Source organism: Brugia malayi (assembly GCF_000002995.4).
Source record: "Brugia malayi strain FR3 genome assembly, contig: Bm_v4_Chr1_scaffold_001, whole genome shotgun sequence".
Classification (NCBI taxonomy): Eukaryota; Metazoa; Nematoda; class Chromadorea; order Rhabditida; family Onchocercidae; genus Brugia; species Brugia malayi.
The window spans coordinates 6,412,607-6,438,327 of NW_025062475.1; the positions used below are offsets into that span (position 1 = coordinate 6,412,607).

The 25,721-nt window shown below is 33.9% G+C and overlaps 3 protein-coding genes across 5 annotated transcripts; 1 reads left to right on the forward strand and 2 right to left on the reverse strand.

The window, feature by feature from the left end:
* Positions 1 to 6,062: 6,062 nt before the first annotated feature.
* On the reverse strand, positions 6,063 to 6,643 carry Bm17380 (Uncharacterized protein; the record flags this gene model as incomplete). Its single annotated transcript, XM_043076776.1, has 2 exons — positions 6,063 to 6,421; positions 6,604 to 6,643. The coding sequence occupies 2 exons, from the start codon at positions 6,641 to 6,643 to the stop codon at positions 6,063 to 6,065; spliced, it is 399 nt and encodes a 132-aa protein (XP_042932710.1).
* Positions 6,644 to 9,552: 2,909 nt separating this feature from the next.
* Bma-gei-13 (BED zinc finger family protein) lies at positions 9,553 to 17,954 on the forward strand (the record flags this gene model as incomplete). Of its 2 annotated transcripts, none has more annotated exons than XM_001899728.2 (15): positions 9,553 to 9,646; positions 9,995 to 10,048; positions 10,442 to 10,636; positions 11,145 to 11,309; positions 11,604 to 11,750; positions 11,849 to 11,938; positions 12,063 to 12,241; positions 12,780 to 13,350; positions 13,848 to 14,002; positions 14,272 to 14,459; positions 15,272 to 15,343; positions 15,592 to 15,701; positions 16,436 to 16,688; positions 17,041 to 17,338; positions 17,817 to 17,954. In XM_001899728.2, the coding sequence occupies 15 exons, from the start codon at positions 9,553 to 9,555 to the stop codon at positions 17,952 to 17,954; spliced, it is 2,709 nt and encodes a 902-aa protein (XP_001899763.2). The 2 variants fall into 2 exon arrangements, with proteins under 2 accessions (XP_001899763.2, XP_042932711.1); XM_043076777.1 differs by having other exon boundaries at positions 11,604 to 11,747.
* A 2,158-nt stretch (positions 17,955 to 20,112) lies between these two features.
* On the reverse strand, positions 20,113 to 22,997 carry Bma-prk-2 (Protein kinase domain containing protein; the record flags this gene model as incomplete). 2 transcript variants are annotated; one of them, XM_043076778.1, is made up of 8 exons in its annotated part: positions 20,113 to 20,584; positions 20,727 to 20,931; positions 21,133 to 21,321; positions 21,522 to 21,621; positions 21,944 to 22,024; positions 22,196 to 22,366; positions 22,464 to 22,618; positions 22,925 to 22,997. In XM_043076778.1, the coding sequence occupies 8 exons, from the start codon at positions 22,995 to 22,997 to the stop codon at positions 20,113 to 20,115; spliced, it is 1,446 nt and encodes a 481-aa protein (XP_042932712.1). The 2 variants fall into 2 exon arrangements, with proteins under 2 accessions (XP_042932712.1, XP_042932713.1); XM_043076779.1 differs by having other exon boundaries at positions 20,113 to 20,623.
* Positions 22,998 to 25,721: the final 2,724 nt, after the last annotated feature.

Here is a 25,721-nt window from a genome sequence, read left to right on the forward strand (position 1 = left end):
TTTTCTGTTGTTAAATAAACGTCAAACTGTAATTCTTATGAATAATTTGCATAACAGAGGTCACAGAGATGACCTTATCAGTTTGGGATAGTTACCCAAAGCCCAGTTTTGAGAAAGACGACAAACTTTTTCGGTGCAATAATTGAATTCATCTACGTCTCCCACCCACACACATACACATACATATACACACACAGACACAGACGTTCTTCCTTTTCCTTTCTCTCCCTCTCCCTCTGATTAGTCAGGAAATGATTCCCTTCTCTCTGTTTACAACCAAGATAACCTTATATTGGTGGTACTGAGAGAAGAATAATTAGATTTCACAGAAGATAATGGTAGATTTTTCTACTCCTTCTTTTCTCATTTTATCGTGCGACAAAGGAAAGTTTAGTAGATTTCATTGGTATTTCAATTAAAGATGAGCGGACAGTGCTGAAGTTAACGATAAGATTAAGGTGAGATGGAGATCACAATGAATTCTTCCAAAGAGATTTTGTTAGCAGTAAAGAAGCATAAAAATAGGTTATAGTATTTCACTTGAAATCTAATGACATGAAGATGAATTTATTGGAGTTTGATTTCCTTCTAGCCATTTCTAAAAATTTGAGTTAAGCTAGTTGGCTATGTTAGCAGGTAGAGTATCACAAAGTACCAATTATCACATCTTTGGAGCAACAAATTCGCTATGTTTTTCTTTTGTCACATTTTTCTGAAAGGAATGTAAACAATGCTCAACAGGATATTGTCACTCTTTGACGTGACGTGCATAACTTTGAGTCGTTTGATAGGCCTGGTAATCCTAGTAATTTTTTTTGTTTGATACATTTCTTTGCTGTTTGTCAGCAATAGAAAACAAATCAAAAAGCGTAGCGTGTTAATGCTAGAGTAATAAAGTGGACAAAGGTCAGTAGATTGACGGATTAGTGAATCACGAAACATGTAAACGATATATACTTCGATAAACGTAAGTGAACTATAACCTCTCTAAGACATATTTTATTCTTGGTGAAGGCGACCTCAATAAGGAATTATTCTCGGAATACATTCACTATAGTATTACGGACTTCCTCCATTTCCGCAACATTACCAGTTTCCTCTCTTTTTCTCTCAGCCAAAAATTCATTGAAAGATTGATATTCACTTCTTATCAGGCATTTGGCGCATAATATTTCCATACATCACAATCACCCAATTTTTAATGCTTATCGGAATGACTCAGGTTATCCAGATTGACAACGCAATGTTCGTTGATTTCGAGAGGTCACAAAGTGTCCCCTTATTATTTATGACTGTGTTGAATTGCTGCTACAACAAATCCTCTCGGATTGTTAAATGATGGGGAGAAAGTGATAAACTGTATTTTGTGCGTTGAATTTCATTCGAAAAAAGTAGCTTACGAGGATGTGAATCAGTTCAACGTGTGGTAGTAGTAAGCAGTAAGTAGTGATGGGCGCTGTTGTGCCACGGTACACAATGGTACACACAAATTACGCTACTTCCCCTTTTCGTCGTACTCTATGAAAATGTCTCCGAAAAGGCAACTTGTCTAAATGAATCGTAAAAGTTAACGGTAACATACAGGTTAGGTGTCGTATGATAGGGATGAAGTAGGGAAGAGAAAAAGACAAAGAAACGAAGACCTGATTTCTCCGAATATCTTCCTTCCATGCTGCAGTTGTATTTCAGGCTTATGTTTCATACGTTCACCTCCTGCTATCTCCACCCTTTTACAACATACCTTTACATTTTACTCCTCATTATCCATACTTTATTCATCTAAAATTTCAACTTTTAGTGAAATCGATTCATCGTACTAATTACTGAGGTTGTATAGATTCACTCAATACCAAAGCAAATGTAAATTGTTTAACATTTCTGCACTCTCTTATGGCTCATTCCTGTTGCCATAACTGATAACGCATCGAATTTAACCGATTTCTTTTGTAGTTGTTGATATCATCTTTACACAATTCATCGTTTCCCTTTTCATTTTCTATGTTACCAACACTACCTCCTAGAATTAAATTTTCTAAACAATTGTCATTTTGTAGTATAATTGCATTTTCAATTCCGCATATTTCTGGCCCTCTCTTATCGCTCCAATATTTTTAGCTTTCTTATGTTATCACTTGAACTGTGCTTTTTATCCCGCGAAAGATCAGACTCAAGCTATCATGCCTTGTTGAGAAAATAATACTGCTTTCCAAAGAATAGCTAGTGCTGCTGTTCTTAACGTTATCAAAACGTATCGTATATTTCTGTGCATTCGTTATCATTAATTTTGCTCCAAATAATGTTCTCGATAGTGCGAAATATTTAGTTTAATTGGTTTACTAAGTGGTATTAAACTATTACTCGAACCTTTTTTGCTTTTTTCTGTGTTAATCCCAATAAAGTACTCTTCCTTCTTGTTTCACATTGATATCAACATGACTTATCAGATCACCGATATCATTCCTTTGCAGTGCAGCTGATATAAGAAATTTCCTAAATGTCTTCAGGCGATTTACTGATGTCTCTGCCCAAATTGAAACAAAAGAGTTGGGTGGAAGGGTTGTTAACATTTGGAGTTTTGATGCGAAAGATTTACTCGGAAATTCGGCAATCGGAGATGTTGAACTTGTCGTTCACACTAAGTGGTTGTTAGTGAACGGGAATATGCGGACAAAAGGTAGATATAGAATGGTAGTTAGGGAGAGTAATAATCATAATGGTAATATTAACTCCTCGGAATCTCGATCTCATTCATCTGACTAATTACGTGAACAAAATGCACCGGTAATATTGCCCTTTCTTTCCGTTTCGTTCTTTTTTTCTTATTAAGGCTTGTTTAAATCTCTTTTTTTTTTCCAGCGTAATTCTCTAATTTAAAAATCAGATAAAATAACACCTCACCGGCTATTAAATTTGAAAGTAATATGTTGTATAACTTTAGAACGGAATTTGATGTGTTTACCAAGAACAATAGTGATGTACAATACCATAATACTACCGAAAGCAAACGTATTGGTAATAGTACTACCAATAATGGTGATGTTATTATAAAGTCGTTATCATCTATATATTAGCAAAAAAAAATCTAGTATTTACTAATTTTTAGATTCTGGATTTCATTAATCGTAGTAGTAGAATTAATAATTTGTGATCCACACTATGTTAAAATAAGTAGTATTATTAAGTTAAGTGATACATAGATTACACAAACCAAACAAAGGCAATTTAAGATTGTCGAAAGATAGGAGCGCACCCTTAATGGCACACCTCAACAGAATTGATTTTATATCCTTTTTATTTTCTTCGTTAGTACCGGTACCGTTCTATAGAAGTTGTCAAAAAAAATCTTACCAACACGGCAGTTAGTAGGTCAGTAGATCCCAGCTTTTGTTCGTAATCTGCTGGAAGGATTTCCTCAACTGTCAAAAATTAGAAAGAGTGATATGAAAACTATGTAGAATAGAATATCACAATTATCCAATCTCTCTTCAAAGGAACTTTATCTAAGTGCTCTTATTACATCAAGTGGTTATCTGTTTTTGCTAGGCATTTTGATAGAAGATACCAGTTACAGATGAGAGAAATTAGCATCGAAACAGGAGAGCTTGCTCAGCTTTCTTTCTATAAACTTTCTGAAAACATACTTCTACCTCAAACCAAAGTTTCAATTAATCATGTGCAAGCGAACCGATTCGTTGAAAACATATTGATATCATTTGTTCAATTTCTACCATCTACATTAGAAATAATACTAAGATTCAAAATTCGAAACTTTTTTAAACATGAACTGACCAGCAGATCAATAATGTAGAGTGGAGAAAGAAAAATCAAGTTTTTAAACGAAGTAGCGAGAAAAGAGAAAAGAGCTGACTCAGATATTCATTCACATTCTTAAATCTTTCCATATTATTTCAAATAAATCTTTCCATCTTTCTTTATTCCAAATTAATTACACCAAATAGTTACTTCTTACATCAAAGTACGAAAGAAACTCTTTATGCTGTTCATTTAAAACACAAAAGCTTCATATTATTAAAATATGATTCATTATGAGTAATGTGAAATTAAAGAATAAGAGATAGCAGACGTCAGTTACAAATCTGATTAACATTAGCGTATATGGGAGCGCAGTGGTAATTAGGTTGACCAAGTTCATCAGATCGTTTCACTCTGTCGAACATTTCTGGTCGAAATGTTTCTTTATGTGTTATGACCCGTCACAGCGAACCACTGAAACTATCATATTCTACCAGCAGAGCCATATTTGTATAAAATGAATAAAAAAAATCTTTTATTCATCATACAATGCTAGTAAGAACTCCTTGCATAATTTGCACTAGAATAGCGCCCTCATTGTTCTTTCAGCAACTTGTACTTGAGACCATTCTGAACGGTAAATTATCTTTAGCCTCGACTTGAAAAATCTCGTTTCCTCCATAAATGTCTAAAAGTTGAGATATTGCACTGGATATCGGCAACAAACAATTTCTTCGTCCTGAGAAAATTTAATTTAGAAAAGTCATTAAGAAAGGTTTTGGAGTAATAATAAAGGCGAAATAACAACCAAAGCCGTGAAAGGAAAGAATAGATTTAAAACACACTTAGTGTATCTCTCCTATTCTTTTTTGTTTTCGGCAACTTTTCGCAAATTTTTAAATTAGGAAATTGAGCCACTTACTACTTCATAATGACCATTCCTTCTTTCTCGTCACGCATCAAGAATTCTTCTTATATTGCTCCAAATTCTGCGGTTACAAGAATTATCACTTTAAGCAATTATTCTAAGAAATGTTTCAGATAGTTGTGAAATTGCTTCTCGCAAGAAGAACGATTTCTTACTTCCTGGTAGAATTTTGAGGGGAACCATTATAAATCTGCTCGTTGATTCAGTGCTTCAATAAGAATTTATCAACAATCGAGTGGGACTGTCCAAAGAGCTAGAGATCTTTCAATATGTTACAACTTTGGATAAGGTTAGCGGTGAAGAAGGATGCGTTTTGTAGAAGAAAGAGGGAATTAGAAATAAAGGGAAATAGGGAGGCGCAAAAAGTTGAGGAAAATATAATGAAACTTTTAATGGATGGGAAGAGGAGAGGTCATCTTCGGAAGGTTTAGAGGTATAGATAAAAGAAAAGAAGAAGAAATACTGAGTAATCTGTTCCTCATTGAAAATAAATGAATGACAAGTTAAAACTATTTCAACAAATCACCACATCATGAATATAGTTAATTCAAATTGGAGCAATGAGGAATGAAGTTCCTTAAAAATAAATTAAGTGCTGTCTGTCCTAGTTACCTCATTTACAGTTCTGAAGAATTTGCCTAAGTGGGTGTTTAGAAAACAAAGGTGATTATATAAAGACACCTATTATTACTTAATAGTTGCTTCTTGTAGATTTTTTTGCTTTTATTCTGGATTTGGTGCCTAATAAAAAAGCTTCAAATTCAAGATTTTCGTTGCAAACTAAGTTAAGATGATAATTTACTATATTTTCCAATAGATAATTTTATGTTCATGGAATGTGAAAAAAATGAGCTCATTGTTAAAAAATCCGGTAACAAATCACTAATTGGTCAAATTTCGACTTGAAAGTATGCTTCTTCCACCTCCTGTTTGAAAATAACACAGGGAAGACAGTAACGATTTTTTAGACTTCAATTAATCAGCATGAGAGACATTTGTCACTTACGAAAGTGGCTATTGAGGAGCATCCGAACTTCAATGATCTGAAACTAACGTGCCTTCACATACGCCATTATCTAACGCTGGTATTATCTTTGAAAAGGAAAGATGGACCTTTTGACGGACGTTTTGTCGAGGGCACTCAACTATAAAAAAGGGTGGTATGCAATATTGTCATTTACTGCATATGCAACGAAATAATTGTTATACGATATATGTTAGCTTATCTGTAGCCCTATTTGGACAGATAGGCAAGGAATGACGCGTGCACGTTTTAGAGTGCGTGAATAATGGTGGATTAAAACACAGAAGCGCCTCGCGGTAACAGCACAAAGTATGCCATACGACTCAGCACTATGTACGCCATCCTTTCTGCCTTTACTTAATATTCTGTTACCAGTGCTGCCTCCGCCATTGCTGTTGCCGCTGCCGCCGGCGCTGATGCTGCTGCTGCTGCTGATGATGATGGCGGTGGTGGTGCTGGTGGTGCTAGTGGTGCTAGAAGTACCCCCCGACGGAAGAGAACGCACCCGAGCTGTGTCAATAGTGAAATGAAGCCAGCACAGAATGAAGGCCAATGAGAGTGAGGCGCCATTGACCTTGTCTTTGCCATAGACGGTTTACATTTGGTACTCGGTGCCATCGACAATTCTGCTACCTCTATCACCTTCATATCAATAGCAGCAGCAGCAGTGGTAGTCATAGTTGTAGCAGCAGCAGCAGCTCGCTCTTGTCCATTCCCTATTGACCTTGATTTTTACTGCTATCGTCCCCGCTCCTCATAGTTCTTTCATTACTATCCATCCCACTGATACAATTAAAATTAGTTATACCATCTACCTATACCGGAACAAGTTCTGACAATAACGCGCCTAATGTCAGGTGGGCGCTTCTTGTCTCTTTCTGTGTGACACAGAGAGTACTATGCTCGGCCTGGGTAGTCATTTCTTTTGTCATTTCCATTTTCATCCTTTTTTGGCTTAATGCAATTACCTTATGAGATTTATTACTTTTGGTTATGAAATTATGTTAGTTATACTTGACTGAGTTCAATTTCACTCGAAATTATTTCGCTACTTATCTTCAAAACCCACTTAATATAATGTTATTGAAACATTAATCTCATCGTTATGTAAAAGTATATATAGTTTGCCTTTGAGAAAAACTACTGTTAACTTATGAACAAGATCTGTGACGAGGAAATTGCGTTCCAAGTAGCGAGCGACCTTGGCAGAGAAACGCAGACTTTGATCCAGTCGGTTCGAATTGTCTCTCGGGGACAAGTTTCACATTACAATCTCGAAAATGTGAAATTAAAGTTTCTAAAATCTACTTCGGATCATACGTGGATAACATTTGTTGTTTAATGTTAACTGGGCGAATATGATACTGTTTCCAATATATGTCCTCAAACTTTGAAAAATCTAGTGCGGCACTTATAGTGGACACTTAGAGATTTTTAATTGACGGAAAAGTATTTGCTGTTGCAGTAATTGGACAGATGTAGTGAGATCGGGTAATGTGATAGGCGATTGTGTAGGTGGGAAATGAAAGATGAGTGGCTCTAAGATAGCGCTTGTTGTGGCCATGATAGCCAACGACAACAAAAGAGACAACTGAGAAATGGAAATTCTTAGCGAACGCTGTTCTTTGGAAAATTTTTCCAAAATATGGGCTTTTAGGTCTTCATCTTCATTAGATATTGAGAGATGAAGGGCATAAGCAATATTTTTAATCGCATCCTAGATGTACTAATATTGTCACCCTAGTACTACAGCGCAAAAATAGTAAATGTGGTAAACGTGAACAGTTTACGTTTTAGAATGAGTCCAGTTCACGTTACACGCTGGTTATCTATAAATTTGCTCATTCTTTATGTCTGTTTGTTGCAAATCATTCATTAAAGGGAAAAATCGATATAGTTGTGACGCAAGGAGACTTAGGTTCTAGCGGACACTCAGACGATCTTTAGCCTTTTGTCAGGCTAAATAAAAAATGCTGAGATAGCCAGACAACTGCAAGGAAAGATGAAGTAGAATTTGGAATTTCAAATAAGGTAAGATATTGAATTTCCGCAATTTTACTTTTCGAAAATTTCCTACTTGTATCTGTCGTGAGGTACTTTCATCAAGAATTAATAATTAATAGGTGGATGACTAATAAAAGATAACGTCAACAATCAAAATAGGTCAACCAAAATACTGCTTACCCTATGCTTTCGACTTAGTCAGTCGTTAAGTAAGAACATCTGGCATATATGTTATGGGTCCGTGTACTGTTGGTGATACAATTATTACTCGTACAGCGACATTGGTTGCTAAGTAATAAACTCGATGAGCAATGTTAAAAATGGCATTTTGTTTGTGAAATGTTTGTGTGAAGGGTGAAGACTTCAAGGTTGTATATGAAGGTTTGTTAGCAGCAAGCGGCGGCGGTATTATTGGCACGGGCGCTCACTCTCACTTTACTTTTCATTAAAAGACTGATTAGACTGAAAAGAGTGCTCACTCAATAAAACTAATACCGGGATGCTATTAAGCACTATATGGTTACACACTAAAATTTAATGCCCTTTGCAATCCAACATTTCATAATGATTTAACTGTCAGACATTATTACCTACCATAATGTACATCCATCATCATTTCATTATTATATTAATCTGGCTAATATTATTATCGTCGTCATTTTTTCTTACGCTCATTTCGATGTAATCTGCTAAGTACAAAAGTTTTCGACAAATTTTTGGCGCCATCAGAGCATTTGTTACCGGACGGAGGAGGGAAGAACTTGGATTGTTCTTCCGCTATCCTTTTTCGTTTTGTTTCCTGTGTCCTTACTCTCTGCTTTGTTCTTCCAGTTTACCTTTTTTATAAAGTCAATGCTTTTTTTGTGTATCTAAACAAAATAGTTGAAGTTTGAATATTTTTCGGTATCAAGCGATATCGCAAGAGAAAACATGGTGTTCGATTGGTGTAAGTTTTCGAACATGAATATACATGCATTGATTTCACTGGTAGTGACACCTTTTACAAGTTTATCTTTTTTATATATTTTTCTCTACTCTAAGCACTTCTATGTTTGTCAAATTATATCTCATTTTTCATATGTTCCATTTGTGTTTCTTGAAGTCCGACCTGAGTTTACCTCATGTATGAATAATTTATCACTTTCTTATTTTGATTGCTTGTATCGATCTTCATAGAGTTTGAATTTTCAAATTTGATGTGCTATAATGGATCATGCGAAATACCGGTTTATATATTTTTTTTCCCATCCTTAAATTTATAAGAATTGTCAATAAATGTTTCAAAATTCGCGCGGTGCTTTATCTCTTATAATTGAACTAATATGACACAAAATCAGTTAATACCGACTAATGTATTATGTGAATATTTCCTTCACTTTTCAATCAATCTTACTTATTTACTTGCTGCCTCTGCTGAAAAAAATCTTCATTAATGTGATGCACGATGCATACAGTTTTCCATAATTTACAGATTCTCTTAAATCTTTAAGTGAATCTTATAAGAGCAGAAATTCCGTCTTTTTTTTCAATGATCTCATTGTCAATATGAGTGTTGTTATGTATTCTCACGTAAACATATGTCTTTAATATTAATTATTGTACAATTATAATATTAATTTCAGACTACTTTTACTTTAGTGATTGCTAAAGTTGATAGGAAATACGCTGTCCTTAAACTGCAATTTTTGCTAATAATGCGATAGAATGTGAAGGAGTTGTTACATGGTGGAAAATCGAAGTAGATAGTCCTTATTTTTTGTATCTGGTCATTTTTGTTAATCTTTGTCTATACAGTTTAATGGAACAAACTGGTAATTAGCCGGATTTCTTCGCCAGTTTGGTCATGATCTCCACTAAAACAATGATGAAGGATGAGTTTATAAAAGCTAGTGGTTTGGAATATGAAGATTGCGACATGGATGTGGAAAACGACGACGGTAATTGTTTTGAGAACTTATGTTGTCTCCGTTAGCTTTTCATATAATCGAGGTGTTGTTATCGTTGTGCTCAACAAGGGGAGACAAACAAGTATTTCTAAAATCCTCCAGAAATATTGGAAACATGTTGTTCAAGAGAAATTCCGTTCACTTCAAGGGAGAATAATAAGTACATCCAAATGAATTGAGGAGTGCTAGACAAAAAGTTGCATTATTATCAACAATTGGTGATTTATCTTGCAAATATTATCATCTTACACTTAGTTTTTACATCCATATTGGTTCATTTTAACCTTCTGCTTTTTTAAATTAAAAACTCGTCATGCAATAAATTCCTCATTTAATTAGGATCGAGTGTTGCTGGTATCAATGAAACGAAGGGAGAAAGTGAATCTATTAATGGTGAGATTTTGTATAATCTCTTTTTCAGCATTCATACATGGTCATAAAAGAACGGTACTATAGGATTCCGGAAACAATACAATTTAGATCAAGTGGCAAAACAGGACAAATTTTTCTGAAAAACATTATCAATGTGTGACAAACTTGTTAGCAGCCATAAATAATCAAAATGAAATAGTGCAAATCTGAGGAAAATACGATCCGCAACTTTCAAAAGACTTACCGGTCTTCACCATCTTGATTTAGTTAGATGATGGTCCATTTGTCCCTCAAAGCTCCTGAATGTTTCATATGACTTATGTCAGTACTTTCCACATCGTTTTAGGATGGTCTGATGATATTTGACGTGGATATAGAAATGTAGTGAAATGAAATAAGAAAGAGATATTGCAGATGCTGGAGAGGAGGAAAACGATGGAGGAATGGCAAGCACTTCAGGGAATAATTTATTTCGTACACAAGTATTTGCTACCCAACGGCACAAACCAAATCGGGAGGCGAAAATTCTGGAGACATCCATTGCTAATTTGAAGAAAAAACTGCAAACGCAAAGTCAAACAAGTTTCTCAGCTTCTACTACTCACTCTCGTTAGCATCTTTTATTTATAATCTACTTTGAAGTCAGTAATCCAGTTATCCTCTGTTCCAGTCAGTGTTCGTGACTCTCATTCGGGCTATGTTACCTTTCTAGTTGGGACACTTTAGAGATCAATTTAATAAATACTATGGTGAAACGATGGACTGATTTATTTACAAGGCCGTAAGGCGAAACAGTGGCGGCCGCCTGCTGAATGTTTACCATGTTGAGGATGGGAAGCTGCTGGTATATGAGTAGTGTTTGTGAGTTTGCTATTGTACGTGCTTTAAAGAAAAGGTTTTGTGAGATGCGAGGATTTACATTTTTTTTGGAAATGAAAAAAGGATGTCATTTTACAGTTTGTTAAGTTTATGAAGTTTGGCCCTATCTCATAAAATATTAAGGGAATATGAAACACAGAACAATCTGGCGATACACTTTTGAATTTATTTCAAAGGTTTTTTTGTGTTTGAAAGATTTTTCTTTTTCAATTTAAGAAATAAAAAATGATGGTTTTAGGTTTGAAGAAAACATCTGCAGACACTGGATTTTCATCAATACGAGAAATAGAAGATCTGTCTCAGGTTACCGGTCGTACAGCTTTACGAATTGCTAACGAAGGACGCCCGTTAGAAGTTGAAAATTGTTCGGACAGCTTTGATGAAGATGGCCAAACAGCTGTTGGTAATGATAATTAAATTATTTTTGATGTGTGAATGACCTATAAGGGATCGGTGAAAAAACATTTTGTGTGGTCAGTTTCTGTGTATTTAACTTTTATTTAAGATTAAATTAAATTAAATAATTTATTTTCCACTGCTGTCGCTACTAAAATGTAATAATGTTCTGTTAGTCAGTTTTTGATTAAAGTAATAGTGCTCGTAGTTGTGCTGTCGAATATTTTTCAAAATGATGGGTAATAACAAGCTGAATTTGGAATACTGCACTGTTAATATAATTGGTAATATTTTGCTTTAGAAAGGAGTTTGGCTGCAATGACAAAGTCGAAATACAGCACCTCATCACGGAATCCGTCTAACAGTGGTGTAGATGATAATGATGATGATGATGATAATGAAGGATCCAAAAACGATGCATTTCTAGATAGAATTTTTGGAGAGGGTAGTGAGTCTTTTTTGCGGTATTTCATTTTTTTTTTTTTCTTATATCTTGAATAATCCTAGAACCTTCTTACTAAGGGACAGAGCCAATTGTTATTTAAGGAACAGATAATAATGGTTCAAAGAATTCCGACCTTTATGATATTAATGAAGCAGTTGAGACATCGAATCCGGGTGCTTACATTTCCAGCGGTATGTTTTTTGTTTAAAATTTATTCACTGTTTTGAATGAATGGTATTCTTGTTATATCAGTAAGTTCATGAGAAGCGTAATCAGATAATAGTATATAATTATACAATAACTAAAGTTCTTCAGATATGACATTATCTGCGGCATTACGAAGAAAACGCCAACGTCGAAATCCCGTATGGCCGTATTTTATAGTGAAGGATGGGATGGCAACATGCAAGCATTGTAACTATAGCACGAAATCAGTGTTTAGCACTAATTTGAAAGTGCACCTAAGGACACATCATCATGATCTCTTTGAAGAAGTTAGTTTTAAAATGTAAATTATCGTAGTATTTTTCAATTTTAGATCTTTTAGTTGTTGAGAAAATTTTTTCTCAGTTGTTACTTTGAAGGAAATAGAGGACTTCAACTTTGTTGTAGAGTTGCTAGGATATTGATACTTTTAAGTGAGTTGCTAGGATATTGATACTCGAGAGTTGCTAGGATATTGATACTCGAGACTAGAAATGTAAAATTTGAGATAAGGTTTTGGTTATCATAGTTCAGTCTTCCGTTACATGAAATAAAGAGATTCAAACCAGAAAAATTGTGTATATGGTTTTGTTTGGACGTGAACTATGAGTATGTAATATTATGATTATTGAAATAAAATTGGCTTACGGTGACGTAGTTTCAGATAAACAGGATGCTGATTTCTTTCTTAATTTTGAAGATTTCAATGTAGAGAGGGATTAATGATAAATCTGTAGTTGGATGAATTTGGCTTGAAGATTTAAAACATAGTTATATTAAACATTTGGAACTCTTAATAGTTGTTTATAAATAAAATTGAAATTGTAGGTCCTGAAAGCAGAGGAAGAACAACAGGAACAAATCTCGTTGCAGAATTCTCTCTTGGCTACCTGTGCGACAACAATAGCAATAGCGAAAACCCCCTATATGCATCACGTAACAACTACTGCCCTACCGGCAGTTGGAAGATGTAGCAATAGTGGTAATAATACTGCTAATAGTAATATTAGCAATAATACGCTTTCAAGTACGGGATCTAATCTAAGCAGTGCTGCAGTTCTGTTGGGCATATTGAATCAGACCGGTGGCTTTCAAAGTGGTTCGGTGGTTACTACCACCACTACCACTACCGCTAATATAACTACAATAAGTAATAGAACTCGCACACTACCTACTACATCTCGGAGCATTTTGGACTCCTCCAAGGCATTTTCGGAACCACAGCTTCCACTGGATTATCTAAAAACCACACCAGATCTCACGAAGAGTTTGCCTGACTTCTTGAAAGTTATCTCAGAGACTTCAGTAAAATCTGTCGCAAACGCACCATTAAATCAGACAAAGGCGCTTGTTACTGGTGACAATGAAAGATTGAAAACACTCAACAAAATATCACAGAGTAAGTTGGAAAAATAAAAGAAATTGGATTGTTCATTATTTTTTTCTTAGTCTGCACCACCTAATTCTCATTGCGTGATCATTCAAGAATTGTCTCTATATAGCTTGGAAATACAAAAAATATTGTGAGAGTGGTTTCGGTAAGTTGTCTCGAACTAATCAAAGAACAAAGTAAAACTTTGCTAAACTTTGCTTATGAGGAATAAGTATTTCAAATTTTATTCGTAAATCGGATTTTTTCTTTCTGATGGCATTAAATACAAATTCTTCAGTACATGTTGAAGGAACGACAGGCTGAATTTAGCTTACTAACATTCTAAGAGGGGATCTTAGCTAAGTTTCATTTTGATAAATTACCATCATAGATTAATTAAAGAAGTGATATGAATGCGCTCTTGGGAGTTTTTATAGTTTAATAACAATTCTCATTCTTTTCTTGTTGCAAAGCTTTCCTGACTTTCCAAGCTCTTTTTAATTTGCATGTGTTTATTTTTGTAGATTCACCATCATCTTATAATATAACTTATGCAAGTGGGAGGACTGACAAAGTTACTTCCCCAATGGGCAGCCAATCAGCAATTGTTTTAAAGCGACGGCGTTTGCGAAGACATCCTGTATGGCGTTTTTTTAAGGATGTCGGTGACGGTAGTAAAGTAAGTTTTTCAGTTCACAACTTTTTATTATGATTTATAATGTTTCAAATAACCTCTGTAACATGCCAATGATCATATCTTTTTAACAGTTTAGGAATCTTTCTTGTTGGATTATTATCCAATTTGCGTTTCACAAGTTATAATTTTAATTAGCAAATGTTCCGGAATGAAAATGTTATGCAATTTGCATGATCCATGTCTAGATTAATCTGCATGATGCAGATTTTCCAAAATTTTGTAAGTCGTTTGAAAAATAGCGCTTATTTCAGACTGTGAAATGTGTTAATTGCCCATTCAGCACCTCATCGCCATTCAGTACAAATTTGAAAATGCATCTGAAAGCACACCACAAAAGTGATTATCGACTGATTTTAATACTGGAATCACGCCAACGTTTGGAAGAAGGAATCAGCCCTATCCCAGAATCGGTTCAGACACCTTCATCTACCTTAAAAAAGTGGGTTATAATTTGAAATGTTATTTGAACCCTCAGAGAGTAAGAGAAGTTGCATTGAAAATTAATGATCATTAATCATGCTATTCATAGCCACAAATCAGACTGTAAAGTTTGTAACTCTTTTCCTCATCCCTTTCTTTCTAGTAACTACTCTTTTCATGATGGAGAAGACGGAAATGCTTCTATACTGTTATGTACAGTCTTTTCTAAAATAGAAAACAAAAATGTAAGCTTAATCCTCGGATTAGATGGGTGAACCATGCTTCCAGTCAGTGGGAATGCATTTAATTACTAAATTTTGAATTACAATTTATTTCCATATCCTTCAGTGCTTTTCCTAAAAAGTTCTCACAATATATGGTGTCACTGCACAAGCAAAATAAGGCCAATAAATACACACAAATTATCAGAGAAAGGAAATAATATGGAAAATAGCATTCATAACATACTAGAAAATACTTCACAAATCCCTAGCTTCTGGGCAAGGACTGATGTATAATAGTGGATTTTAAAACAAACTAGTCATTTAGACGTATAATATATAGATTCAGCTGAGTGCCTTGTTTCAATAAAGCCGTCGACTGAAATTAGGAAAATACACAAGTAACCCGGAGGATTAATTGAATTTTTTCCTTTCTGCATTTATCAGATTCACTAGATCAGCACTCTAGATTTTTGCATTATCGATCAAAAAGTCGCAGGCAATGCAAATTATCTAGAGAAGATAGAAACTGTCGGGAACAATTTTATGGTTTGTTTGACACATAGTGAAAAAAACATCGAGCAACTGGATAAACATTTCTTATATGCAGAAGCAGCAGCGAAGATACAAATATCAGTAGTGCGGAAGAAGAACAAGCAGAAGAGAAGAAAAGATCCTTGAGGTATATACTAAAAGATATCTTTTTCCATTTCTGATATGAGAATATGTGGTGGTAAAACAAGTTGATACCAAGTATCTCTCTCTCTCTGTAGTACTTGTCAGGCATCTCTCTCCGAAATTGGTATTAAGCATTTTTTTCCATTGGTTAGTTATAATCATAAAACAGTTAATGTGATACTAAATTCACTGAATGACATCAGCTAAAATGGGAAGTTTTTCCGGTTCATTTGATCGCGTTTGGCATTTCAGTACAGGGGCTTTTGAGGATGAAAGTTTTACATCCATGACTAATACGGAACGTGTCAAAGCGATGATAGAGATGGCAGCAGCAAATCAAACGCAATCGTTGGATTTACAGTGTTAGTTTGTTTCTGGGTTTACAGTGTTTATTAAATGTTTTCAGTGAAATTATCCTTGTATAATACTTTCAGTCCTTGTATAATATTTCCAAGTGTCTATAGAAAAAAGAAATAAATCAAGACTGTTGCATTATATTTTGTGCTTTAACTACTCAAACTTCTATTAAATATCGTTAATTACTCCTTCGTTTTCCCCTCCTCCTTTTTCTATTCCTACCTCTTTCCATTGCACTTCTTTATTAGCTTCTGTATTTAATTTCTTAGATGTAGTTTACTGAAGATTACTATTATGAGCAGTTACTACTCATTCTTTATATTTTTAATGTTATGCGCAAACGTAAATTTCTGTAATCAGACAAAAATTTGAGATTTTCAGGTAAAGGCTGTTATTCAGCAAAATTTTTATTCATATTCAATAAAAGTTTCCCATAGATCATTCTTTTTTTCTGTCTTCTCCTTTTGTCTCAAGTTTAGTGAGATTCTCATTGGTGTCAAGAGAATAGTACTTTTCAGCACTCCCAGATTTTATCTAACCTATTTGAGTTTAATGAGACTATTTGAGTTTTCAACTGTTTCCTGTATATTTTTCCCTTTCATAAACATGTTCCATCAGTCTGTCCTGTTTGTTATTTTAATTGTAGAGTGTGAATTCTGTACAAAATAAGAAAACATGCTGAATTCTGTAGCCTATGCAACTAGTACACATCATGAAAATGTTTATAACTACTATTCAGATCCAAATATTGATTACGCTGCGATTGGTAACGCAAATAGAACCGTTAGTTTTGGTTCTGATGAAACGTCAAGTTTAGTCGACACCAATTTGCTGATGCGTCTTGGTCTCGCAAAGTCGGATATGGTAGCATCAAAACCACCATTACAAAATAAATTTCTAAATGCTCAATCCCTGGTCAGTGGAAGCACTGTCCGCAATCATTTGGTGAATGCACATATTTCATCTGCCTTGGATACAACGAAATCCGTTAGGTGGAGTTTAAGCGTAATATGCAAGTCCCTAAATTTCAGATTACAAGTCTTATTTTATCTTTTCTCTGCAAATCCTGAGCATGTAAGGGCAGGAAAGAATTAGTACCGGGTAACTAATATTGAGCTAAGTAAACCATCTTGTCAACTTTGAATCGTAAGATGTGGATTCCTTTGCAGTAGGGGATACTCTACAGTGCTAAGTATCTCACTGTAAAAGGAGTTTTCTCGGATGGTTCTTCGGTTTTGAGAAATATTTCTCTGCATTTTTCTGGGACGCAGTCTTTTTTTGTTATTTCATTTATAAATGCATTAATTGTATGCTGTTTTCTTCTGTTTCACTGGATTAATTTAGGACAATAAGTAAAAGACTGCCGACTGGTGAAGTAGTGAAGGTGCGCCAAACACGTAAAAGTGTTGAAAATCCAATGAGTAACATAACTGCCACTACCTCTGCTGCAGCAACTGCCACTATTAATACTACAAAACCAATTGTACCATCTCGTGACCTAGCAGCCACATCTCGTGACCTAGCAGCCACAAGCACCACCGATGAACAACTTAATGCTGTCAAGTCAGCAAGAGATATTGCTCTCGCGAAGTTTTTAATTAAAGCAAATGCGTTCCAGTTACTTGAACTACCTGAGTTTAAGGTAATTGTTTTTCCTAAGTTTTTGTACTTTCCGTCAAAATCTTCATGATTCACAATGTTTGTGAATCTCAAGCAATCAGAAAAGAGCTTCGGTCTATATTCATTTAAAGATTATTGTGTGCAGAGCTACACACTATTTCGGCTGCTTTATTATTAAACATTTTGGTAATCATTTGTATCTATTTGCTATTTGTACTTGATTACATTTCAGTACTATTTCGTTAATAGGATTCATTTGCATGAATTCTTTTGTTGGCAATATGGACAGCATTCTGCAAAATGAATTTTGTGCTTACAATAATAATTTTCGTATTAGGCATTTTTCTCCTATCCATATAAAATTTCATGTACCCTCCATAATCTTTTTTCTACATTTTCACATCGTTTATTTTACACGATGTTAAAAAGATGGTGCAAATTTTCAAAAACCTTTAAAGACACTGTTAACACCGTTCATACGAGTTTTTTTTCTTTTTTAGCAGTTTGTGGATGTGCTGGATCCCACTTACCAAATACCTCAGAGTGGTTATTTGAAACGATTACTGGAATCTAAAACGGGTACTCATGATCTATCACCAGAGCATCAACCCGATATAGTTCAGGAACAGGGAGAATAGTGTGCGTGACAAATGGTATGTTGTCAGTAATCAATCATCTCAATGCTTTCATGTAATCAAGTTCTGTTTTCGGTGATAAAATCATTTGGACTGAAGTTAAGTTTTTATCGTTTAATTTTAGAGATGCCTCTTTATACCCTTCAGTATGCCTTTACAGGAAACAAATTCGTATTAAACATTGGATGCACTATTTCGTCTCTATGACCACAGATATCGGAGAATCTGTTTCTAGATGATGAGACGTCAAGTATATCTTTGCTTGAAACATCAGCCAGTAGATCATACTAGCCATGTGAATTTTCAGAAGATTACAAGAAAAGTTTTTCATTTTTCCATAGCCTTTTAATAACTGAAGGACATTACTTTGTGGTTGAATGAGGATTTCCTAATTTCTCTTTTTATCCACCAAACGGTTCATTCGATCTATCATATGATTTTAAGCCATATTACTTGCCGTTACTTGTTAAATGCTTTTTGCAAAATTTCCAACCTCATGTATAATGAGTTCTTTCGACCTTGTAGCCTTGGTCTTTAATCCTTACACTTATTATCTCATCACTTTTGAACATTTCTAAATTGAACTATTTTTTGTGATTCTTCCACTGTATCTGATACAGGATATTGCTGTCTCCAAATTATTATTTATTTCAGAAAAGAGGATACTATGTTATTATGTTAGTCATTTATCTGTCGTGGATATAAATCAATGAAAATTTTGTACTCATATTCAGACAAAAATTGATGTTACGCCAAATTCGCTAATTAGGACTTCGATTGCAACATTCCATAACTTTCTAAACACCGATAATACAATATTGGTGAAAGAAGTAATACAGAAGTTGAAGGTACATCATTTTTTGCTCCTTCATATCGTTTATATCAGTTGCTCAAACCATTCTAATGCCTATTATTTCTCATGCAATGTACGAATAACGTCTTTATGAAATCAGGATTCACTTTTGTTTAATATATCCTATTTGCTGCAATGTACGTTTGCTTTTTACTTTCTCTGACAGTTGCGAGATACATTTTACTTTTGTTTTACAGCTACAAGCTATGTTGCACATCAAGATGTTAGTGCCTCTGATCATTTCGTGCATTATACAGCTGCATCACATATCGCATCTAATCGAATAGCTATGCAATATGCATTAGCAATAAATTGTTTTAACAAATATAAACTAATTTTTATTCTTGTTGCTACTTCTTAGGATTATTGCCCTGGATTATCTTTTAAAAATTTTCAAACTGTCGGGGATTTATTTAATCTCAAACTGTTTTTTAATGGACAAGTGCAATCGTCGTTGCCAATCATTTCTATTAATGTTAATGAATGAATTAAATTTCTTTACTTTTTAAAGTTTACTGATGAATGTGCCTATGTCCTGTTTTGGTTTTGAATTAAATTTGAGATAAATTTTGTTATAATCGTTATCTTTTCTGAAACGAGTACGGTAGAAGGACGCTCCAATATCTGAACTCTACTGCTGTTTTAGATTTACTTTCCTGTGGTTAAAGTATGTGGAGACTTCAAGGTCGTCGTGATTTTGACGAAGCTTTTTGACCAAAGGTTGAACTGAAAATAATGTGAAGTTGGTGCTGATTTGACTTGCACTCCAAAGGATTTGCAAAAAAAAAGTTTGAGTATAATTGTTTCAGTGTTATAAGAGAATTGTTCTGCGAAAAATGACCAGCAAGTCTCCCCTACATTTCTTCCTTATGAAGTTTCTTGTATGCTTCATGTTTCTTATGAAGCGCTACAATAAAACTGTTCATCCCGAAGTACTCCGGTCAAGTAACACAAGGAAGAATTGTGAGCATGAATAATAATAGTAATAATCAGTTAAATTTCATATGCAGTTTTGCAAGTGGAGTAATTTATTAAAGTTTGCAATAATTCAATGCGACAAAAGATGTACATTTATCTGATAATCTGCAAAGTGATCTGTCGTCCTACTTCATTTTGTTGTTAGTCAAAGGAAGAAGGAAGAATACGTTTTCTGGGAATAATTTTTTGCAACTTTGTCGACTGTCTGCTATTCTGTGTTGCGAATTCAAATCTTCCTTAGTTCCTAGCAATTATCCAGATCAAATCTTCGAACAACGAAATATCTGAACATACAGTAAAACTTCATGGACAAAGACATACAAAATAGTATTAAAATACCAGTACTCCACCTGTTCTTCCATTAAAGCTTGCATAGCTGGATGGTTTTGGTAGTAGTGCTGCTGGTGCAAAAAGTGCCGATTGCTGTACGGAATTGTTGGAACGTTTCTTTCCTATTAAGGGTCTTAAAGTAGGAAATTCTGTCCAGTTGCTTTCCTCCGGATTTTGAAGGTGTAAAAAAGTAGATCGAGGAGGAGAAATGGACGGCTGATGAATGGAATGTGCTTTACTCATTCCACTGAGGGGAATATTATTCTGCTCTAAATAAACCATCTTTATAAATTCTTGGATGTTCACTGGTGGAGAGGAATCACTGATCAGTGAAGTTTTCGACTGACAATTCCGAATTCTCTCCCAGTGTTGACAACCATTGCTGTGACGAAATAAAGGTCCTGCAATCATACTACCTGCTCCCGGTTCATGTCGGTGATGACGAGCCGTAAATGAAGATGAAGTGGATGAGCTGAAACTGGACGTGCTATCGGCACCTGATTCGGTATAACTGAAACAAATCCGGTATCTCTCATGGCTAGCTATCTCTATTCATCGATGTTTTTTAATTTATCGCTCATCAATAGCATCACTAAGGATAGCAAAAAGTTTACCCTGATTCCGTTCGTTTCTTCGAAATGTGATCCGTGCCTATAACACTGCACTGTTGACCATCAGATGAATTCTGATATGTTCGGTCTATCAGTGTACACCAGTCAGCACATGGAGTTCGAATCCATGAATGTTTCAAAATTGTGTCCAGGGTGCATCGCTTGTTCGGCTCAAAGCGCAAACATTGATTGACCAAATCCACAGCACCTAACGAAATAGTTTTACTTCCAGAATTTCAAAATTCTAAAAAATCTCTTCGAAAGTTAATCGAATTGAAATCAGTTGAATAGCTAGGGACTTCTCAATTTTCTAGTTGAACATGCTAAGTGCTATAAATTAAAACCTTGAAATATAGAAGAGGGATGTTTCTCATTCCGTTTATTTCGGTATCCTACTTCTAAAACTTACTTTTGCTGACTTCTGCATAGAATGGTAATGTTCCTAGTAGATGTGATGTGCAAATCTCTTTTTCATTACGAAAGGGCAACCTCCCATTGAGCATATTGTAAAGTAGGACACCTAACGACCAGACCGCTGCCTCGCAACCTAAATACATCGAGTGCAGGAACCATTCCGGTGGACAGTATAAACGAGTTCCTGAAAGATATCACTTGGTTAGTGGAAAGTGATGAAAGCTAATTTCACTGTTCAACTATGTAACTTGAATGAAGTAATTGTGTCTACTGCTTCTATTGAGAGGAAGTAAATATCGAAGTGATAACAAAGAACTTGTTGCTTCCAGGCTAAATGTTTTCGTGAAAGTAAAATTGTCTAAATCAACTTTAATAAATAGATACCCTGAAAATCAGTGTAGTGATTCTTCTTAAGCAAAGTTGCAGCACCAAAATCAATTAGCGATGTTTCGCCACTCACCAAATCGATTACTATATTTTCATCCTGCAACTGTTAATTTAAAAACTTAAAAAGTAATTGTTTATAAGATTTCATCGCAAAACAAAAAACAGAAAAAACAAAACAAAAATCCTTGTTGCAATGTGTTTCACACTGACTACGTCAATATGATAATACCAATTGGTTGACCCACTGATGATGATCATTTACGCCACAATGTTTGTGTTTGAATTTCGAGAAAAATATTTAAGTTGCTAATCAATTTTTCAAAAGTAATGATGAATGCAGTTTTAAAAAATTTGCACATAGAAAGTGCAGGGACATTAATTTTTGTAGTCTTTTATTTTTGTACACTACCAATACAGACCTTGAGATCACGATGCAATACCTTCTGCTGGGCACAGTCGCGAATAGTCAGAGCTATTTGTCGGAACAGAAATCGCGTAAGCTGTAAAAGATTTTAATGAATGACAGAATATAGTCTGAAATTATTTTTGAATTTTTTAGGTGATATTGGGAGCTTTTTCCATTATAAGGCTGTTATGTTAAATGCCAAGTGCTATAGGGGTAATTTCTGCCATTTTTTCTTGGCGTAATTATTTATAATTGTTAAACTTACATCTTCATCCAACTTCTTATGGCTTTTAATAAAATCGAATAGGTCAACGCATGGATATGGACGTGTCATTACAATTAAAAAACCTTGTGGCATACTGTACCAATCCAGTAGTTTGATCACTCCCGGAACATTAACACATCGTGCTAACATACAAATTTCCATCGGTAACCGCTCATCTTCCAACTGAAATGGATATTCCATCCTTTTAAATGGTGTCCACACCAAAAGTTTAGTTTCGGATTTGTTCGGATGATGGGAAAAATATTACTTTGCCCCAATTGCGAACTTGGTCACGATCAATGAATTTGATAGCAACCGGAAGTTCATCACAAATTCGCATTCCACGATAGACTATCCCGAAACCACCACGACCAAGTTCCCCTTTAAGCTTGTAGCGTTTTTTGAAATTCGATAGACCACGACCTAGACTTTAAAAATGTTATTGAAATTTCTTGTTGTTGAAATTATATTTATGCATGTGCATGCTAAAAAATCTTTACTCAGTACACATTTATCTATACGAATAGTTTCCAATTTCATTGACTTTTTTAAATTTATTAATCTTGAGATTTCCAGTAAAACATTTCTAAGCTTCCTCAATTCTATCAAAGAATATATCCTTCTAACTATACATTAAAATAGACAATTATAATGCTTTTATGATTTGAATTAGTTTGGAAAATTAGTTCTTTTCTTTTTCGTCATTGCAAAAAATATAGTGAAGAATACCGTTTAGGAGTAATTTCAAATTGTACAATTGTACCGTCGCAAGTTTCTTTACTTTCTTGGCGATCTGCGCCATAATGAAATGTCATTTAATAACGAAACAGTTTTTCTCAGAACTGAGCGAACACTCCAGGTAACAATGGATTTTTATCAAACGTGAAATACGTATCGATGCTATTCGCTGTTTCTGCACATTGTATATAAATTAAATTACAAGTGTTTATAGGGAAAGTGCATAAAATCGGGTATTAGATATAATCGGTGGATCATAACAAAAGCCCTGATTCAAAACTCAGATATTCGAGTTAAATTAGAAAAAGTAAGAAGCAGAAAAAAGGGAAAATTGGCTTCAATTTCGACTGATTCAGAGAGAAATAATAATCGTAAATTGGATATTCTCATTTGATAAAACTTTTTAAGGATTCGTTACAGCTTAGCTAACGCTACGAATCTACTTCATTCGATCATCTTTTCCTTTCATTAAGCGAGATCTGAAAGATTGTGCATACACAACAGCAATCCAACATTTTCCTGATTTTTTCGAAGGAACCGGATGTCTTAAGCTCAAAAGAAGATATTATAACATATTAAGGAAATCGATTTGCAACTGATCAGAGTCATTTTCTTGTTTGAAAACACGTTTTTTGTTAAAGGAAAGCATTCAAGCTCTGTTATAGTTTCCGGTTTTCAGAATTTTTTCCCAAAATAAAATTTTTCACTTAACATGCTGGTTAAGAAATAAAGAAGTTTCCAAGAATTTGTTATATTCCAAGAAAGTAGATCAAATGTAATATTTACTGGTGTCAACAAGAGAAACAGCATAGAAATTAATGATCACATTGTTTTGTCAATTTATTACGGACCACTAGCTTAGTAGCTGCAAAAAATATGACTTTTAATTTTTGTTGTTTTTTTTTTTTTGAAATCCTTTGCTCCATATTCATTACTTTGAGCTTTTTTTCTCTTCATTATTGCTCTTTACATGGCTAGCATATTTTCACGCTAGTTAATTAAATCATTGTTCAAAGAGCATTTTTCGAAACCGTTTTCTTTAACAACAGAAGAAATATTATCCAAAAGATACACACGAAAGGTTTCAGAAATTTAATAAATCAATAGTTGCATGGATAAAGTTAACAAAACATTTATGATTTTTCGAGTAACTTTTAGGAAAAGAAAAAATTAAATCCTGTTAGTAATCATTTCACATTTGACAATTTTCTTGATTATACTATTATACTAAGTCTAATCGTTACAAATCTAAATAATGCTTTATAAGCTATACGAAAAAAACTAATAAAAAGGCGTAATATGTCATTCATTTCTAAAATTTATTGTAATTGAATCATAAGAATTGATGATATTGAAAGTAACAATTGTAGTGATAACGGAATTAAAGGCCAGTGAAAAGAATTAGCAAGAAAATTTGGCGCGAGGACTGAGTGACAATATTATCTACTAGCATCTACTATGTAGCGTCTAGTCTAGTCGGATGAAACTATTGCAATTAATCGAGCAAATATATTATTTATGAAACAAAAGTAAAGAAAAAAATGCTAACTGAAAGAAACTAAATTTTTATAAAATCTTGGGACTATCTGTAATAAAAAACAGTACTTTTCCACTTTCCAAATTTACTTTTTTAAATATAATAAAAAGCAAGATTATTTGCTTCAGAAATAGGTTTCGCATAATAATGGTACATTATTTCAGTAAGTTATAAGGCAATAATTTTCTTGAAACTATCTATCTATCTATCTATCTATCTATCTATCTATCTATCTATCTATCTATCTATCTATCTATCTATCTATCTATCTATCTATCTATCTATCTATCTATCTATCTATCTATCTATCTATCTATCTATCTATCTATCTATCTATCTATCTATCTATCTATTTTCTATCAAACTATCTATCTATCTATCTATCTATCTATCTATCTATCTATCTATCTATCTATCTATCTATATATATATATATATAGATAGAGAGAGAGAGAGAGAGAGATAGAGAGATCTAAATTGAAATTGTTAAGTGTTTAATAACTGAAGAAATACAATAACAATTTGTTCAGAATAAAACTGAATATATGATTTGAAATAGAAGTCATTTTCAAAGAAAAATAGTAAAGTGGCGCAAATGCGTAAAAGCATAAAAGCTAATTCTAAAGTTACATAATAACAATAATTTCTATCAAATATTGAAATCAAGAAAAAACTAGTAGTTTGCTTTGATAGTTGATTTTGCTGAAAACAAGGAAACGACTTCATAATGTGGATTTTAAAAAAGCAAAGAATACGACTGTGATGAGCAAATGAAACAGAAGGCAATTTTGTTTAAGTGAAGAAATTAAAAAAAAAAAAAAAAAAAAAAAAATCATTTAAATGAATTAAGAATTTATTAACTTCTGTAAACTGCTCAGTCACTTAATTTTCGTCCTATGAATGGCCAAATCTTTTTTCTTTTTTTTTTGGTTTAAACAATTCTTAATAATAAAAGTGTTGAATCATAAAACCGTCTGTCTTTACTATCCATCGTATTTTGATAAGAAACCCTACATGTGTACTGAGAAAATTTCTAGGTTTGTTTTCACATTGCATCTTAATCATACAGCTGCAATAAATGTACAGAAAAATAAAACATGTTTTGGATTTTTTTTTAACTTTACAAACAAATTTTTCCCGACAAAATGAATTGTATCATGTTTGCACATTATACAATTAGTGCATTTCTATAACTTCGGCAAGAAATTGCTCTTATATCTCGGGCCAAGAAAGAATCTACTGAAATCGGTT